Source organism: Eubalaena glacialis, chromosome 11 (assembly GCF_028564815.1).
Source record: "Eubalaena glacialis isolate mEubGla1 chromosome 11, mEubGla1.1.hap2.+ XY, whole genome shotgun sequence".
Classification (NCBI taxonomy): Eukaryota; Metazoa; Chordata; class Mammalia; order Artiodactyla; family Balaenidae; genus Eubalaena; species Eubalaena glacialis.
The window spans coordinates 111315734-111335141 of NC_083726.1; the positions used below are offsets into that span (position 1 = coordinate 111315734).

Here is a 19408-nt window from a genome sequence, read left to right on the forward strand (position 1 = left end):
CCTGGTTCCTAGGGGACCGTTTCCTTTCTAGAGCATAACGGTTCGGAGCATGAGCTTTGGGGTCGCAGAGAGCTGGGTTCAAATCCTGCCTCGGCCTCTCCCTGGGAGGCGTGACCCTGATGAGTCACTAAGTTAAGTTTCAGGTTGCTTACCTCTGGGGGGGCGGGGCTGTGAGATCTAAGGCATTGAGAGGCAGCCAAGGGCATTCAGTAGGTGCTCAGCTAAGGGAGCTGTTTGTTACTATCATCAGGGAAGAAATGCCCTTGCCCATCCCCGCCAGTCCTTTTTAATGTTTACAGCCCTAAAATCCACCAGGATCTCTACTATGTCCCAGGCTTTGAGAATTCAGAGATGACCAAAGCATGGCCCCCCTGGTTAAGCGGAGGAGAAAACGTGTACATCCGTGATTAGAACAGACATTCGTGAAAATAAAAACACACTTTGGCTCACAGTGGGAAGAGAAGGCGGTGACCGTACAGATATGACTGGGGGTCCCAGTGGCAAGGGGTGGCACCCCCGGTCCTAGAACCACAGTCCTGGTCATCTTAATGCTTCCACTGAGGCTGTCCTTGCCCCGCCCTCTCTCCCCAGCGCTGAGCTGCCCACGAGGCCAGGTGTACCTGCAGTGTGGGACCCCCTGCAACCTCACCTGCCGCTCCCTCTCTTACCCGGACGAGGAATGCACCGAGGTCTGCCTCGAGGGCTGCTTCTGCCCCGTGGGGCTCTACCTGGATGAGACCGGGGCCTGTGTGCCCAAGGCCCAGTGCCCCTGTTACTACGACGGCGAGATCTTCCAGCCCGAAGACGTCTTCTCGGACCGTCACACCATGTGGTAAGTCGAGCAGGGGGACTGGGGACCTCGGGAATGGCAGGGCTGGGGAACGTCCCTCCGTGTCCTTCATTTCATGGATGGGCAAACTGACGCCCAGGACAGGCAGTGCCTGTCCAGCGTTGCACAGCGAGTCGGGAGCAAAGCTGAGATTTCACCCAGGTCTTCTGACTGCCTTGCTGTGCAGGGCACTGGAGCTCCAGGCTGGTGGCAGAAGTAAGTCATGAACAGTAAGCCAGCTGTCACGTGTGGAGCCCCATTTCTCTGCGCTAGGTCTCAGCTTCCCTTTTCTAGAACAAAAGATGGCAGTTCTCCTTGCCCCCCTCCCCTTCAGCCTCCTGTCATTGTTCTCAGGCTGAAGCACTTGAGCCAGGAGAAGACGTACCATAGCAACATTGCCTCAAGGGTGTATCGCTGTCCCGACTTGCTTCATGCTTTTCCCGAAAAACAGCTCCAGGTCATGCACGCTTCCTGCTGTCCTTCACCCAGGCCCTTGGTCATGGTCAGTTTCAGCAGGGCTGTCACGGTTGCAGAAGAAATTTGTAACAGAACATTTATAAACACCTCATTGGCACCAGTTCTGGGCTAGAGATTGTAACCTAAAGATGAACCAGACACAGGGTGGGCCCCAGAGAAGCTGACAATCTACGAGGGAAACCAGTTGAAATGTCCTGATTATGGAAAATTTCAGACATCAAACTGGAGAGAATAGTGTAAGGAGCCCTAATGCATCCAGCCCCAGCCTCCATAATTATCACCACTTTGCCATTCTGATTTGATCTATCCCTTCCTCCCCTTTTTGGCTGGAATAATTTAAAGAAAACCTCAGATATTATTTCATTTCATCTGAAAATACTTCAGTATGTGTTTCCAACAGAGAAACACTTAAAAAAAATAAATCTAACCATAATACCATTATTAACCTAAACATTAACAATCATTCCTTAATAACATTTAATATTCAATCCATGTTCACTTTTTCCTGATAGTCTCAAAATGTCTTTTTACAATTGGTTTGTCCAAGTCAAGATCCAATCAGGGTCTGCATGTTGCACTTGGTATGAAGCTTTTTCTCATCACTCCAGTGAGATTAATTTGCCATCCTTCCCAATCTCCTATATCCAAAGTGGGTTGTTTACACTTGTATTAAAATGGTTATGGTCATTGGGCCTGGATTTCTGCAAAAATGTGTTAAATCTCCCCTCTAGACTGTGACCTCCTGAAGAGTAGAGACTGTATCTTAGGCCCTGATCCCTAGTAGCTAACCGTTCTGATACAAAGTAGGTACCATTCATGTTTACTGAGATGAAATAACTATATTTGGTAGACTCGCCGTATCAGAGCCATAAAAACCCCTGCTCATTCAGAAAAGGGACGGATCTCTTCTGTTTGGGAGGAATTGGGGAAGACTCAATGCATTAGGTAACTTTTGAGTTTGAGGAGGATTCTACTGGCAGAAGTGGGGTGGAGGGTTTTGGGGGTGGAGCTGAGGTCCAGGGACTAAAATGCACAAGGCATACTCATCAGTCACCAAGGTAAGTCCTCTGGGGGAACATATGTGTGCATGAGGGAAAGATAAGACCGGGGGGAAGTTGGGACCAGCATCAGGGGTCGGTCTTTGGAAGATAAGGTGAGGACTGATGCTTGAGCAGTAGGCCATGGGACCTCGGAGGGTTTGAGCAGAGAGCAAATAGGGTCAAAGTGTACTTTTAGGGAGTAGGTTCTGGAAGCTGCATGAGTTATGAGGTCAGTTGTGGGAAGATGTTGACATAGTCTAGTCGGAAGGTAAGGCCCTGGGCCAAGTAATAGCAGCAAAGACGGAGGGGGTCAGGAGCTAGAGATGCTGGGAAGGTAAACAGACCAGTGGGATGTTTGGGAGGAGGGGGAGGTGTTTTGAAGGTGGTCCCAGGGTTCTGAACTTGAATGCTTGGGAGAACAGTGAGACCAAGAACTGCAAGAGGGCTCTTTGTAGGTGGAGGGAAGATAATGAGTTCGGTTTTGGCCTCGATGACTTTGAGTGACCAAGAGGGCATCTTGGTGAATGAATGGAACTATGGGTTTGGAGCTTGAGTAAGAGATTGGGGCTGGAGGTACCAGTTACAGCCGTGAGAGTAGCTAGGCTTCTAAGAGGGGAGGACCAAAGATGTGAGAACGTTCAGAGGACCAGGGGAGGAGAAAGGGGATCCCATGAGAGAGGCCGAAGAAAAAAGGCCAGCGGAAAGGGCAGAACCAGGAGCGGCCCATATCACGGACATGAAGGGAACAGGGGAGTAGTAACCATCTTCTGTTGGCTTGGGCATTTGGCCTTAGCCCAGTGGTTGTTTTACCATAGTTGTCGAGCTATAATATTCAAGGTGTTTCTCTCTGGGACCTTGAAACAACACTGTTAGGCAAGCAGGACTTGCGTTTTTAGTAAGGAATTGGAGACTTAGAGAGATTATCACTTTCCCAAATCACCCAGCAAGTGGCTGGAACCCAGGGACCCTTGAACTCTTCATGTTACATGGAGAAGAGGCTGTTGAATTTGGCGATCAGAAGGTCACAGTGGCCCCCTTGTTTCATAGTGTGGTGAGGAAAGAAGCCAGAGGGTAGGGGGCTGGGGTGACTCGGAGGACAGCAATGTGGCTGGTATTGGTAAAAATAACCAATTTTACCATATCGGAAGCACAGGGAAGGTTGGTGGGAACAGCAGCTCCTGGGTGGGCAGGGGGCCAGGGAGTAGCCCTGGCTTCAGGCTCTTCTCAGGGTTTGGGCATCAGTGGCCTCTCCATGACCACCTCCTTTTCCCAGCCTCCCCTTCAGGCACCAGGGCTGAAAGCTATAGATCATCTGTTTTTCCACTTCATTTAGAAAATTGGATTTCCGGGAGAATGTGAGCCAGAGGGAACTCAGGGCTTGTCTGTGGCTATTTATTTTTATTCTTTTTAATTAATTAATTTATTTGGCTGTGTTAAGTCTTGGCTGCGGCACGCGGGCTTCTCTCTAGTTGTGGCACCTGGTCTCCAGTGCGCGTGGGCTCAGTAGTTGCGGCGGGCGGGCTTAGTTGCCCCGCGGCACGTGGGATCCTAGTTCCCTGACCAGGGACTGAACCTGCGTCCCCTGCATTGGAAGGCGGATTCTTAACCACTGGACCACCAGGGTTCTATTTTTATTTTTATTTTTCTGACAACACACGGAAGAATCAGCACAGCTGGGGCAGGTGCTAGTGATGCCCGTGGAGAGGTGGTAGGAAGGTGCAAGCATACGTGGCCTGGAGGTTTCTCCAGACCATTCGTGTGGTGTCCAAACAGCCATCACAGTGTGTGCTCGCTCCAGGTAGGCCAGCTGTGGGCCAGGAGTTGACTTTTAACCTATCTGCAAGGTTTTCTTTTTTTTAAAAGTAAAATTAAGCTTTTTGGTCATGTCCAAATGATAGATAGAGCATGGCATTTGGGGGAGGATCTTTTTAAGCCAGGTGTTAGTTAACAACCAGAAGCACAGAATCTGCATGTGCCCAGGGAGGGAAGGGCTGATTCCCTTGTTCATTCAACAAATGTTGATTGAACAGCAGTCACGTTAAAAATGTTCAAAATCATTATAATCAGCGAAACGCAAAATGAAGCAATAAACGTTACTGCATATCTGTTAGACCGGGAAAATTTGAAATCTGGATAATGCCAAGTGTTGGCAGGGCCATGGGCCATGAGGCCCCTGACCTGCTCCTGGTGGACACAGACTTGTTCAGATACTCCCAGTATTGTTTCAAAATCTCAATCTGATTATGTCACACTCCTGCTTGGAATCCTTCCAAACCTTCCCCTCAACAGGCCTTAGGGTGAAGGTCAAATCCCTCCCACGGCCTCCCAGGCCCCATGGGATCTGACCCCTGCTACCTGTCCCCTCTCCAATGCCCTGGCCTCCTTTGAATCCTGAAGGTGCTTTGCTGCCTTCAAAGCCAAGTCCAGTTGTACCTGAGAGAGCCAGGGGCACAGTCTATGCGAATTGGACATCCACACCTGGTAGTCCCACCTGGGCATATATATTAGAGTTCTTCACGTAGGGTACATGTATGAAGATGTCAATCACAGCCTTGTTTACGGTGGCGAGGAGTGAGGGACAATCTTCCATGGCTTCTACCCTCTTGGATCTTTTTTTTTTTCTTTCTATTTTTTGGCCACGCCACTAGGCATGCGGGATCTTAGTTCCCTGACCAGAGATCGAACCTGCTCCCCCTGCAGTGGAAGCTCGGTGTCTTAACCACTGGACCGCCAGGAAAGTCCCTACCCTCTTGGATCTTATAGTCCAGTGGCAGAGAGAGATGTTAACCAAATAATAACTCAAATGCATGTAAAGTTACAAGTGTGGTAGGACGCAAAGTATATGGTCTATGAAAGCTTGAAATGAGGGGGGGACAAAGGCGGTTTTGTGTGTGTGTGTGTGTGTGTGTGTAAGTGATGTCAGGTCAGAGGAAACAGTGTGTGCAGGAGCGTTTGCATTTGAGTGGGGCAATGCACCTTCAAGATGAAAAGAAGGCCAGGGGGATGGATAGGGGACGGGTAGCAGGGCTCAGACCCTGTGGAGCCTGGGAGGCTATGGGAGGGGTTTGACCTTCATCCTAAGGCCTGTTGAAGGGAAGCTATTGAAGGATTCCAAGCAGGAATGTGACATAATCAGATTTGGGTTTTGCAAAGATACTTGGGCTGCCATGAGGTATGTGTTTTGGAGGGAGGTGAGGAGAGATGCAGGACATCAGTGGGAAGGCTTTTGCACCATCCAGGTGACGGGGGTGGGGCTCAGCAGTGGAAATGGAGGTGGGTGTGGCTTCCAGCGATATTCAAGCCACCAAGCCCAGGGCTTGGGGATGCATAGGGTGTAGGGTGTGGGGAGAAGGCAGTGTCAGGGCTGAGCCCTGGGCTTCCGGTTTGTGAAACTAGATGGATGGTGGTTTCATTCGAAGAATCCAACCCCGGGGGGAGAATTGGCTTTGGAGGGGGGATAGTGAGTTCAGTTTTGGACACACTGAGCCACACAGGTGGTTATCACATAAGCATTTGAATACATGGATCTTAAGTTCAACAGAGAGATCGGAGCTGCTGATGTGAATCTGTGAGTCCTCTCTGTAGTTGAGGCTGGACTTGCAAATGGCACACACAGTAGGAGGAGGAGAGGGGGGCTGGGATGAGTCCGCAGGGGGGCGGAGCTACAGGGAGCCTGAGAGGAGCAACCAGCAAAGTGGGAGGAAAACCAGGAGGGATGTTTTTGTTTTCTTTTTGTAGAAGGATGGAGCAGGCAACAGGGATGACTAATGTGGAAGGAGATCAAGTAAGAAAAGAAGTGAAAACAGTTGCACTGGGTCCAGTGGCGTGGAGGTCACTGGTGGCCTTAGCAGCTGCGTTTCAGCCAGGTTATGGGATGGGAGCCCGGCCGGAGGGGGCAGAGCACGCTGTGGGAGGTGGGGAATCCCTCTAAGTCAGGCTGTGACCTCCTCTCCGCAGCTACTGTGAGGATGGCTTCATGCACTGCTCCACGAGTGGAGCCCCGGGGAGCCTGCTGCCCGACTCGGTCCTCGGCAGCCCCACGTCCCACCGCAGTGAGTACCACCCCCAGCGGGCTCTCCTCTCCCTCTGCTCAGGTGGGGTGGGTGAGGGAGCTGGCTGCGTTCAGGCACGTGTTTGTGTGTGTGACTTCCAGGCCTGGATGTGCCTTTGCATGTACACATCCCAATTGTTGAGGCAGGAGGAGTTTTATTTTGTGATGGGGGAAGACTGAATTGCCTGCAGGATGGACCAGGGAGATCTCTCTTCTGCCCACGGCGACCTTAACCCAGGGAGCAGCTGTGGGTACAGTGGTCCTTCATGGCCTCATTTTACCGAGGGACATGGTGACCGGAACACCTCTTTAGAAAGCTTCTCTGATGGATTTGAGACAGGAGTTTGGACTCGGTGCCCTCAGTTTGAAGGTCCTAATAGATGCTGCGCTGTTTAAGGACAAGGCACAGGAGGGAGACCTGGTGGGACCATATTCCATGTTTATGGATCAGAAGGGTCCAACATCCTTGCTTAGAAAGGACCCTCCTAGTAGGAGGGAGCGAGATGCCTTTAGGCAGATAAATGGGCTATTTTCAACCTCCAGCTTGACCTCTTCTCCCTACCTCTCACTTTCCTAAGGCCCCCTCTCTCCCAGTGACACAGCTCTGTGCCTGCATTTGTTTTCCGGGTGGTCCTGGTGGGGAGTCCAAGAACAGGATGCCTGCATGGCCGGGTGAGGGCCCACCTCCGGGTCCTCGCTGTGTGCTCACCTGGTGGAAGGGGCAAGGGAACTCCGTGGGGTGTCCTCTAAGGACGCTAATCCCATTCCTGAGGGCTCCACCTTCGTGACCCAATCACCTGCCCCAAACCTCACCTCTTAATAGCATCACCTTTGGGGGTTAGGATTTTCACATGTGAATTTGGGGGGATACAAACATTCAGTCCATAGCAGACCTCAAGGTCACTCATCCCTCTGTCTCTTTCTTCTTCCTGCTCTCATTGTAACGTTTTTTTCCCACACTCCACCCCTCTCTGTTGCATTCTGCCTCTTAGGTCTGATGCTTCTCTTGCCCAGAGTCTTCTAGCCTAGTGACAGGAAGGTATTTTTTCTTCAAAGTCAGGAAACTCCTAGAATTCTGTGCCATTTGGAAAAGCCATTTAACCTCTTAGGGTTTCAGTTTCCTAACAAAAGTTTCCATATAAAAACAAGGCTGGAAATTCTGACTTTCTTGTCCATAAGAGATACTAAATGCTACATATGTATGTAAGATACAAATGCTATTCAATGCATCAGGGTTTTTGAAACACAGGTGCTGTGTCAGTTATCTCTGTCATCATTTACTCAATCAACACAGTGATACCTACTAATTGCCAGGAAATAGAACAGTGAACAGAGCAGACAAAACCCCCTGCCTTCCTGGAGCCTATGTTCTCATGTGTGGGTGGGGTGGGGGTGAGCAATCAACAAAGAAGGAAAATAAATGGTGTATCAAATGCTGATATCAGATGGTGATCCCATGGAGAATGACAAAGCAGGGAGTGTAGGAGTGTCCAGGGATGGAGTGTTACAGGTTTAAATAGAGCAGCTGGGATGGCCAGGGGCTGGGCAGAGGATGCCATGTGCACAAAGCCCCCTTTAAAGTTGTTGTGATTAAATTAACTAATTTTAGGAATTTAAAATTAAAAGTGTTGGAGCAAAGGTTCCTTTTAAGCACCCAAACCCAGGTCCTTTAAAGCCTGGCTCTGGATGTTTTTGCAATGTGTCCTGATTCAGTGCAGCAGGCAACAGCAGGGTCAAGGGGGCTGAGGACCGTGGGCCATTAGAGGGATGCTGAGCTCGGCAGAGGCATCTTCAGTGTAGGCAGAGGTCAGAGCTCAGATGAGTAGATGAGGCTGCCATTCAGGACGCAGCTGGAGGTCCAGCAGTGCCTTGTCCCGGGGTGTGGGCAGCCTGAGCCTCTGGGGTTGAGTGACTGCACACAGGGGGCAAAGGACAGAGTAGACGGCAGATCCATTCACCCCTTCGATGATCGTCTCTTTGGTTTTCCTGACTCCAAGGCAAAAGAAGCCTGTCCTGTCGGCCCCCCATGGTCAAGCTGGTGTGTCCTGCTGACAACCCGAGGGCTGAAGGGCTGGAATGCGCCAAAACCTGCCAGAACTACGACCTGGAGTGCGTGAGCATGGGCTGCGTGTCCGGCTGCCTCTGCCCCCCGGGCATGGTAAGCCACCCAAGCCGCAGGGGGATGTCGACCTGCCGGGTTTCCGCAGGCAGGGGACAGTGAGGTGGGCTGCGGAGGCAGAGAGAGAAAGAAACCAGAGCTACACAAGGACTGCACTGGGGCTGCAGACGGGGTGCAGGCGGGGGCAGGGGTGAGTCCTCTGTGGCTGAGTCAGCCGCCAGAGGCAGGGAGAGAGCTGATGGGAGAGTTGGGGTTGATCTTGATCTTGGTGAGAGCTGACAAAAATACAAGAACTTAGCACAGCGGTGCCCTAGGAAGCAAGGCAAGGATTTCTTAAAAGTGCTAACGGGCATTTCCACTAGAATTTTCCCAAGGGCTCCATGCCATTGTACGAAGATGAGGAGACACATGCATGCACACACACACACACATACACACACATGCACACATTTTTGCATACGATTTGCATTTATGTGTATAACTCTGTATCTCAAGAGAAGACACTGCCGTCAGCAAGCCGCGGGCCCACCAATCCCTTGCCCACACCGAGCCTTGTTTTCCTCATCTGTAGGGTGAGCCATGAGGTCTTGGTCAGCTCCTAACATTCTGTGTCTCTGGGGCTGAGGCTGCAAATCGTCACCCTCGGCCAGCCCTTCCTTGTGGTCCCCCAGCTGCTGGTCTGCAGCCGCCTGGCTCCTAGTGCATCCTGGTGGTGGCAGTGGCCTGGGCACACCCAGGCCGCCTTAGCTCCATCCCAAGTCTAGTCTTAGGACATCTGTGTATTAAATATACATAGACTATTCTTGTCACCCTGAAGGATGCAACTTCTGGATTCTTCTCTTTCAAATGCATCCCGTCTTCTTGCTTTCTCTAATTCCCCATACCCAACGTGAGCAGTGAGGGCTGGGGTGGGAGTACTAGAGGCCAAAATTGGTGGGGGGAGGCAAGATGGCCCTCTTATGGCTGTAAAGGTCATTTCATGATGCCCAGGCCTCGGCTTGGGGGCAGTATCCTAGGCTGTGGGAGCTGGAAACTCGGATGCATCACCAGCGGCCCTCAGGAAGGCTGCGGACTGGGGTGTGTGCAGGGCACACGGTCTCTCTCTTTCCTTCCAACCCTCTCTCCTCCAAGACGGACAGACTAGCTGTTATCCATTCTCCCTGGGTGCTCCCCTCTGTCTTAGCCTCTGAGGATTCTAGAACTGTCTTTTCTAATGGGGGAGCTAGAGATTGGCCAGGGAACAGCCCCAAACTGGAAGATCTTGTTTGGTGCCTTAGCCGAAGGAGGTATAAAGGAGGGGGAAACTCAGACAAGAAATAGGAGCGTGGAGAGGAAACTTCCATATTGTTCTTTTTACCCCAAGGGCCTCTTATTTTGACTGTTCCTTCTCCATACTTGGAGAAGAAATTCTCCCGACATCAGAGAAAGCTCTGGCAAAAAGAGGGATGCCACTCAGGAGACTGGAAGCATCAGGGGCTCTTTCAGATGAACTTTTTTTTCCCCCCACAAAGGAAATAGTACAGAGAGTCTTAAATATTAGTAACCACAATAATTGCATTATTGTCCCAAATCCCCAGTGGAGAGCGAGGCCTTGAATGCAGGATGAGGACGCGTCGTTAGGGACTCGTGGGCACTCCTGCAGCCTCTGGCCTCCCGAGGACAGTCTCTGGACATCTGTCATGTTAACAAGGTGTCTCTCTCCGCAACCACAGGGGTTGTGAACTTGAGGCTTGTGGGATAAGAGACTGGGCTGTCTTCACAACTGCTTCATTATGATGCCAGCTAACATGCAAATCGTCGAGGCCAGATCTGCAAGCAGGAAAGTCTGGGTGATTTATGAAGTGCGCCGTGTGCTGGCTGCCGCCCGCGACCCGTGTTCTTGGCCTCCACGCAAAGGAAAAGGAGCCAAAAACACTGTTTGGGCCCGTGGGTGCAGACATCCTCCGAGGGGGTGCTTCTCATTCGGCCATCCCCTGTGGAAGGTGGGAGGCTGTGGCATGTCACTGAGGGTTTGGGGGAAGAGGTCAGGCATTCTGAGGACTCGAGAAGGGGAGGGAGCAGCTCCTTCCTGGGGGGGCAGATCCACAGGGAGCAGGGAGAGTAGGAACAGGAGCCCGAGGGCCCAGCTCCCAGCCCGGCCTCAACGCTTCCTGGCTCCTCGCTTTTGCACATTCACTTTCACTGAGCCTCAGTTGCCTCATCTGTAACATGGGCACAGAATTCCTGCTCTGCCATCATCACACATGGGCCTGAAGGAGTCGTATGTGAAAGCACTTTTAAAACCAGAAAGTGCTGTGGGATCATGGGAATAGCTTTAGTTGTTGTTTTCGTCCATAACCGAGGCTGTCTCAGAGGCTGGGCCGGCCGCCTCCTCTGGTCCATGGGAGAGACCCAGGAAGGGCCCATTTTCATAAATTTCCAATCTGTTGTGGACCAAAGCTTTTGTAAATATAATAGAAGTGAATTATCAGAAAAATGAAGCAAAAGGCAATGACATACAAACATGAGTAACAGACAGGATATATTGCACATGATTTTCTAAACACCTACTACCCTCCAGGCTGCACTCACATCCTCACAGACCTGCACTGGTCCTGAGGACCACCCCCCTCTTTGCAGTTTGTTCCGGGCCTGGTACCCGCTCAGATCAGAGGCTTTCTGCTTCACTCTATCTGCTCCTGACCCTGGTGCCAAGGTCTCCTTGCATGGGACAAGGAGTGGGGATGCTTTCTGACCACCCTGACAGATGGTTGGTGCAGAAGCTGCCCCGAGCTTCCAGGCTTGAATCTGGGCTCCTGACGTTTACTTCAACAGAGTGGCAAGCCACTTAACATCTTTGTGTCTTTATTTTTCTCACCTGTAAAATTGGGTCAGAAGGCTTCTTGAGAGGATTGGAGGTGACAGTGGTGGGTACATGGAAGTCGCTTCGTAAGTGGTGGTTTAATGACCGCGGTTACAAGAAGTTCAGCATGAACCATATTATGGACAGAGATGCTATAGGAAACTAGTGCACACTGGGGAGCAATTTTTTGGACCTCAGGATCCACATGTGAGACCCACTAGATCAATAAAATGAAGGGGTTGCCCTAGAAAATTTCCCAAGTCTTTTTTCCATGGTTAAAAAATCCTTGAATGCACTTCCTGCCTTTAAATTAGACTATTACCTGCTTCCACCACGAGGTGGCAGCAAAGCACAACCCACTGCCCGGCTCACTCCCTCCCAGTTGGGGCTGTAATTGTCTCCAGGCAGAGCCAGGAGCCCTAAAGACTCACGCTTTCAACTTTCCCCCACCCTCCCGCCGCCCCCCACGCCCACCCCGAGGACACAGAAGGAGACCGAGGAGAGAAAGGACACAGAACCATTCAAGGCTACATAACTGTGTAGTGGAAATCCTGGCCTCCTGACTCCCAGTGTAGTACCCCTGTCTGGGAGATGCTCACTTACGCTCTGAAGTCCAGTGGTCACATTTTCCAAACTGGTACCCAATTCTGCTGGTACTGGAAAAGCTCTCAGCAGCTGAGACATGTGTTCATTTCCCTGGTCCTTTGAGGCCCAGTTTTCTCACTGGCCCACTATGAAGCCTGAAAAGACTTTGGCGCTGCTATTTGGGTTTTTTTTTTTGTTTGTGTTTTTTGTTTTTTTTTTAAATTAATTTTTATTGGAGTCTAGTTGATTTACAATGTTGTGTTAGTTTCAGGTGTACAGCAAAGCGAATCAGTTATACATACACATATATCCCCTCTTTTTTAGATTCTATTCCCATATAGGTCATTACAGAGTGTTGAATAGAGTTCCCTGTGCTATACGGCAGGTTCTTATTAGTTATCTATTTTATATATAGCAGTGTGTATATGTCAATCTCAATTTCCCAGTTTATCCCTCCCCCCCTTTCCCCTTTGGTTGGCGCTGCTTTTTGAAAGCTAGAACTTGGGCTCAGGGACCCATCCAGAGAGGGCCTCTCATGTGTGCACTGTAAATCCTATGAGATGTAGTTCTAAAAGGCCCAGGAAAGCCCTCCTGTCTCAAAGATATCTCCTACACGTCCTATGATTTGTCACCTAATCAGGTTTACTGAAATATAATAGGTATGAATTTAGTTTGGTTAATAAAAAACAACTTTAAAAAAGCTTACCTTATAAATCCTCATAGGAAGTCATTCACACTTTAGCATGAGTTATTTCATCAGATTCTTTCCTCTAGCAAACATCTAGTTGAAGGCAGCTGCACTGAGCTGGAAGTATTGGTGGGGAGAACAGAGGACAGCTGGAAGGCAAAAAAAGATTCTGGAGAATGGGTCAATATGGCGGGGTGAAGATGGGGCCTTTTCAGAGAAGAGCAACAACGCCAATTTTTTTCTACTTCATAATTTTTCTTGGGGCTGTTCAAGACCCAGGACTGTGTTCTCAGCACGAGCCTTTCTTACTCAAGGTATCATGAGCTGATGAACAATGGCGACAGCTATTTCTGCCTGTTTTCTTCTGAAGTCCTTGAAGGACATTCGTCAACTTTCGTCAACTTTATCTTATTATCCTTCTGGTGTCCTAAAGGGAAAAACACTAGGCAGGAATGGTTCTCTTCTTTTCAAACATGAAGTTTAAGTAAGTGACTTGCACGAAATTCACTTCGGGGCTGCTGTACTGGCCCACCCTACACGTGGACCCGTTCTCATCTCCATCCCGTCCATCTCCTGCATGTGTCTTTATCTTTCTATCTCTGTGGATTCTTTAGCGCTTTAGGACTCCGGGTGCTTTTGGCTAGGCTGGTGATATTTGATCTTCTGTCCCAAGTCGGGAGCCTCCTGCTGAGAAACCTCTCCTCTCCCTTTAAGGCTCCACTTTTCTTCCTCCAGCTCTGACCTAGGTCTAAAGCTTTGCCCCTGTCCTCATTTGATACCAAGGTCCTATTTTAGTATCATAATCCATCAATTAGTCATCTCCTTTCACTAAAATAAGCAGGGCAGAGAGGAGCCATGTGGTTTGTCAGTGAGAGCTCGGAAGGAGGTGACAGTATTATCTCATGGCCAAGCTGGGATTTGAGTTTTCTGTCCCTTGGAGGAGGGCCGGGCTCCCTGGGACTCACCCCTGGTCCAGGCGAGGGGTTACCTGGGCCCTGGGAGTGCAGGACTTTTTGTCAGTGGGTTGTCCACCCTGGAGAGAGGTAAAAACATCCAGCACGCAGACCAAGAGGCCTGGGAGCCCTCCCCGCAGCCTGCTTCCGCTCAGGGGAGGTGAGCAGGGCCGCTTTCTGGAATCCATCCTGCATCGCTTCGCCTCACATAATGTTTCCCGTAATGAGGCTCGTTGTCTGGTTGGTCTCCATTAACTGCAGGAGCCGGGGCTGGCGAGCAGGTCGGGGGTCCCCAGGGAGGCCACGGTCATTCCCAGAGTAGCCACGAGGTGGCGGTCTGGGACTTACATCAAAGATGACAAGCTTGGGGGATGCGGGGGTGAAGCCTGATGGCAAGGCCTTTGAAGACGGGGGTGGAGGGACGTTCCCCATCCTCCCTGTTCCCACCACGCTGCCATCCTCCCTATTGGGTGCCTAAGCTCGATGTCTGCCAAGGACATTGCGGCCCCCGGAGGTAAGAGCCACCTAGAGCGTGGTCCCCCTGCATCTTCCTCACTCTAGCTCCCATCCTGCCCCTTCTCCTAGGCCCCGGGGACTCGGGAACACTCCAGAGGCTGCGTGAAGCTGGCGGCTGAGTCGTGGAGGTTCTTCTTCCCACCCCTTCCGACACACAAACACACACGCGCATGCACCCACACATACACACACATACACATGCATGCACACGCACGCTCACACCCGCAAACACATGCATGCAAATACAGACACATGCACACACACACTTGCACGCACACATATACATATGCACACACATACACATACACATACACATGCATGCACACGCAGGCTCACACCCGCAAACACATGCATGCAAATACAGACACATGCACACACACACTTGCACGCATACATATACATATGCACACACATGATTTTAGTCTGTGATCCTTGACATGAAAGCCCTTTGTTCAGCCCAAGACCGCTCTGTCCCAGGGCTTTGTCTGGCTCTAGGCCCAGGGAACCCAGGCTTGTCTGCGGAGTGACGGGGTCGCACAGGTGCTAAGGCACCCAGACCAGCAGCTTCTCACCCCCCAGGTGGCTCTGGAACCAGAGTGCCGTGGTCCCTTCACCCAGGGTCACGCAGAGCCGGCATCCAGGGCTGCCTCCTAGGGTTGGGACAGAAGCAGATCTACGTGTGGGATCAGAGTGGGTTTGGCCAGCTCTCCCTAAGGTCACTGGGGCCAGTGGGTCTTCATTCTTTTCCTCTGGCCCCGACACCCCTGAGGAGTATAACCTGTCCCATAGTTACTGCTTCGCTGGTGGGGGGGTGGGGAAGGAGGGCAGGCCCCGTGAGGGTGTGTTGGACCGTCAGGGGACGGGGTGACAAGGGTGCACGTGGGGCTTGAAAACCCCCAGCCTCTGGTTCTGGTCCCTCCTTGCCTGTGGCCACTATTCAGCTTTCACCTCTAGGGCATTAAGTGCATTGTTCACTAATTAATTCATTTTATTAAATACATTATCCATTTTCTTCAACTACAAAACATAGTAGATGCTCAATGAAGAACATTCAGAAAAAAAATTTAAAAGCCAAAAAAGAAAATAAGATTCCCTTATCCTAGCTCACCAGAGGCAACTTCTACACTTCCCAAGCCCTTTGGAGGCAACTTATATATTTCCTTCAAGACTTTTTTTTTTTTTGAAATATATGCATATATATATTCATCATTGGGACCATATGTGTATACGGTTTTTTTCTCCCTTGTTTTAGAAATTAACAGCATAAGTAGTTCTCAAAACTTTTCAGATTTTAATGCGCTCCACAGGACACCATCACCTGGAGATTCCTTAATGGGTTTAATCATTTTCCTATTGTTGAACACTTGGTTGCTTCCATTTTTTTTTTTTTGGAATGATAAATAATTGTACAGTAATTTTTGCCTATAACTCTATGACCTTTGGAGAAGTCCTCTGGAGGAATTACTGGGTCTAAGGAGATGCACGTCTCAAGGGCTTCTGACATGTGTTATCGGAGTCTCCACCAGGTCCCAGGGCTCCTGCCCCTGCAGTGTATGAGGGCAGAGGAGGTCAGAGTGTCTTCAGCTGAGCCGGGGGGACCGGTGTAGACAAGAGCCGGGATTCCAGCCCCAGCCTGGGCGTGGGCTCCCTGGGCCGCCTCTGGCCGCGGCTGTTGGATCACTCGTTACGGCCCCAAGACTCTTGGATCGCTTTCCCTTAGGTCCGGCAGGAGAACAGGTGTGTGGCCCTGGAAAGGTGTCCCTGCTTCCACCAGGGCAGAGAGTACAGCCCCGGAGAGACGGTGAAGGTGGACTGCAACACTTGGTGAGGCCGGGAAGGGTTCCAGGGACGCTGGCGACGGGGGGGGGGGGGTGCTCTGGCACTTGCTCCCCTCCCACCCGTGGTAACGTGGCTGCTCCTTTCCTTTTCTCTGTGCCTCTGTTTCTCCATCTGTCAAATGGGAGACTTTATCATCCCGTGTACTCACCCCACGGAGACACTTTCTGGACAGCAGTGTTTCCTGGGGAAGATAAGGGCCATATCCGTCACTGCATGTGTGACCAAGCTATCCCAGGGCATGGGATCGGGGGTCCTTCTCTGGCCTTGTCCTGTCCCCCAGCCATATTGCAAGTGTGCTTGCCTGGAAAGAGACCGTCTTTCACACAACCCCGGGATCCACAGGCTGCAGACCACCCTCCCAACGCTTCCTGAGGCCTCCTGGAGGGTGGGTGGCGTCCTCGCTGTCCCGACGCCCGAGGGCCCCGCCCTCACCCCCCTCATCCTGTTCCCAGTGTCTGTCGGGACCGGAAGTGGAACTGCACGGACCACGTGTGCGATGCCACGTGCTCCGCCCTGGGCCTGGCTCACTACCTCACCTTTGACGGGCTCAAGTACCTGTTCCCCGGGGAGTGCCAGTACGTCCTGGCACAGGTGAGAGCAGGGGTCGGGGGGTGGGTGTGCTCCCAGGCCGGACGCCACCGTTCTGTCGGTGGAAACAGCTCTGGGGGCTGGTTTCTACGGGAGTGATTTTCCAGCCCCTGGAGAGGCAGGACCTCGAGACTCGAGTGACTGCTGTGTTCCTCCAGCTCACCTGCACGCCTCCCAGGACGGGACGGAAGCTCATTCATTGACTGGCCTTGGTGTGGGGCAGGCTCCCATCCGCCCCAGTCCCAGCACAATGGAATGAGAGGAAGGCTCCCTTTCCTTCTGGCAGACACGGCCTCAGTCAGGGGACCAATGGGGAGTGGAGCCCCAGCACCCTTCCTGCCAGCATCCTTGGGCAGTGAACAGCCCACTCAGGGAAGGTTGAAATGACCCCTGGAGTTTGGTTCCCGCCCTGTGATTCTATTCTATTTTACTCTGTTCTATTCTATTCTTTTTTTTTTTTTTTTTTTGCCGCACCTCGAGGCTTGTGGGATCTTAGTTCCCCAACCAGGGATTGAACCGGGCCCTCGGCAGTGAGAGCGCAGGGTCCTAACCGCTGGACCGCCAGGGAAGTCCCCATTCCATTCCATCGCATTCTCCACCATTTTCATTTCTAACCTCTGCAGCTCAGAATGGGGAGGGGGTGAGGGGGTGTGGGTACAGAAGGTCCCGCTGCCCGGCAGGCCGAGGAGCAGCCTGGGGGAATCCTAGCTGCTGAGTGAGGGCTGCTTGGCCCCCTTTCCCGCCCACGGATTCCTGCAAGTTCCTCTTGCTGGCTGACACCGACGCGGGTGAGCAAGGAGGGCTGAGCGCTTTGTCCTCCAGGCGGCTGGACTCTGCGCAGCTTAAACAAATGTGGTCTCTCCGTCTCCACTCTTGGGAGCGGCAGGGGAGGGGGCTCGGTGTGGGCTGCAGGGAGGACCACAGACCCGAGGGAGCCTCAGCCCCAGAGACAGAGCTGCAGGGCCCGAGAGTCAGGCAACGAGGGCAGGGGCACCAAGCATGACGCCTGCCCAGCGCGCAGGGAGCGAGCCCCCTGCCTCTGGCCCGCGCCCCAGGCTGGCCCCAGAGAGGTGGGCGGCGTGCTGGGGAGACAGGCGTGCACCCCATGAAATGGTTTTACCCACATCCAGGAACCCTCTAGGGCTTTCCCACACATCGTCTATGGAAGCCCATCTTTCTGTTATCTGTCTGCCTCCCAGCCTTGGTAGCAAAAGATGGGGTGACACCAGCTCTGGGGCTCCACTCCCCAGCCAGGTTCAGATCTGAGCACCCAGAAGACACGACATTTCAGTGCAACGAGAGGGGCCGGTCAGACCTACCGCCCCAGCTCTTCCTGCCTAGGAGAAGCTGGCCAGGTGGGCCAGTCGGAGCCCCTCTGAGTCGTGCCCCTCATGGGGCTGCTTTTCCTGCCCCACCGCCAGTGCCGTTGTCCCCTCTGATACTTTGTCCGGGGTCCCCCTCCCTTTCCTCCCTTCCTCCTTTCAGAAAAATCTCAGCTGGTGACAAAGCACTTGTACCTTCATTCCCTCTTTTAACTTTCACAATCCCATTAACCCAACACAAACCCGTTTAACCTAACATTCCTATTAACCCAACACAAACTCATTAACCTAACAGCCCCATTAACCCAAGACAAACCCGTTTAACCCACCAATCCCATCATGTTGGCGGATCCCATCTTACAGAGAGGCACATCATGTGTGGGGAATGTATGTATGTGTGAGTGTATGTGTATGTGTCTATGTGTGTGCATGCATGTGTGTTATATATGTGTGTTTGTGTGTGGTATGTATGTATGTGTGTGTATGTGTCTTTGTGTGTATATGAACGTGTGTCTTTGTACGTGTGCCTCTGTGTGTGTGTGTGTGTGTGTGTGTGTATGAGGGTCAGAGAGGTAAGTGACTTACTCAGTATTATCCAGTAAGTGGCAGAAACAAGGCCCACCCCTAGCTTTTCTGTGTTGGGTGTTTTTTTTCCCATCCCGTCACAGCAATAGCCACCATGGGAGATGTTTGCCAGAAACGTGTCTGCTTTTGCTTCCTTTCTATGCGATTCCCCAGCGAGGACCAGCGCTCCCGCACGCTCTGTTCCCTGCTGGGATGAAGCTCAGCTGGTGTTGCTGGGTCCGGCAGTCTTTGGTTACTGTTCTGGGCCAGCAGTCCAGAGGGACTCCACCAGAACTTAGAGCTGCCACGTGCCACGTGGCTGGACTGTGCTGGTTCCCCGGCTGAGGCTGGACTAACAGGCTCGGGGGAGCTGTAGGCTGATGGGTCCACGCTCCCTCTCCCTGTGTCCCTCCTTCTCTCCCTCCCACCCCTCACCCCCCCCACCTGACTGTAGGCATCTGGTTCATAGGCGATGGCTGAGGATGACACACCTGTGAGTGTCCTCCGTCTCTGTCTGTCTGTCTCTCTCTCACACACACACGTGGACACGGCAACCTCCTGGAACACATCCTTCAAAGGCCTGAGGTGATGGGACGCCAGTCTGTGATCTGGGGAGGAGTAGCAGGGATAGTGTTTCTATCCTGACACCTGTCTTTCCCCAGGATTACTGTGACAGTAACCCTGGGACCTTCCGGATCCTGGTGGGGAACGAGGGGTGCAGCTACCCCTCCCTGAAATGCAGGAAGCGCGTCACCATCCTGCTGGACGGAGGCGAGATTGAGCTGTTTGATGGGGAGGTGAGTGTGGGCTCGTCCCTCCACCCTCATGCCCCTCTGTCGGCTGATGAAGAGCACATGCCGAGTGTCCAGAACGTGTGTGGGTGGGACGTCGTGCAGCCAGTGGAGAGATGCGGTAGCGCTGTATCCTCTGACCTCGCCTCGTCCTGTGAGGGGGGCAGGTGGCACATGGTGACAGATGACACGATCCATTTTAGT

The 19408-nt window shown here is 52.0% G+C and overlaps 1 protein-coding gene across 1 annotated transcript in view; it reads left to right on the top strand.

The window, feature by feature from the left end:
* The window catches only part of VWF (von Willebrand factor), a 197720-nt gene that overhangs the window by 121401 nt on the left and 56911 nt on the right, over nt 1–19408 (top strand). The window contains exons 21-26 of the mRNA XM_061205857.1: nt 592–832; nt 6304–6398; nt 8395–8555; nt 15821–15924; nt 16392–16530; nt 19076–19210. Coding sequence (XP_061061840.1) covers nt 592–832; nt 6304–6398; nt 8395–8555; nt 15821–15924; nt 16392–16530; nt 19076–19210 — 875 coding nt within the window. The remainder of the gene's footprint in view (nt 1–591; nt 833–6303; nt 6399–8394; nt 8556–15820; nt 15925–16391; nt 16531–19075; nt 19211–19408) is intronic.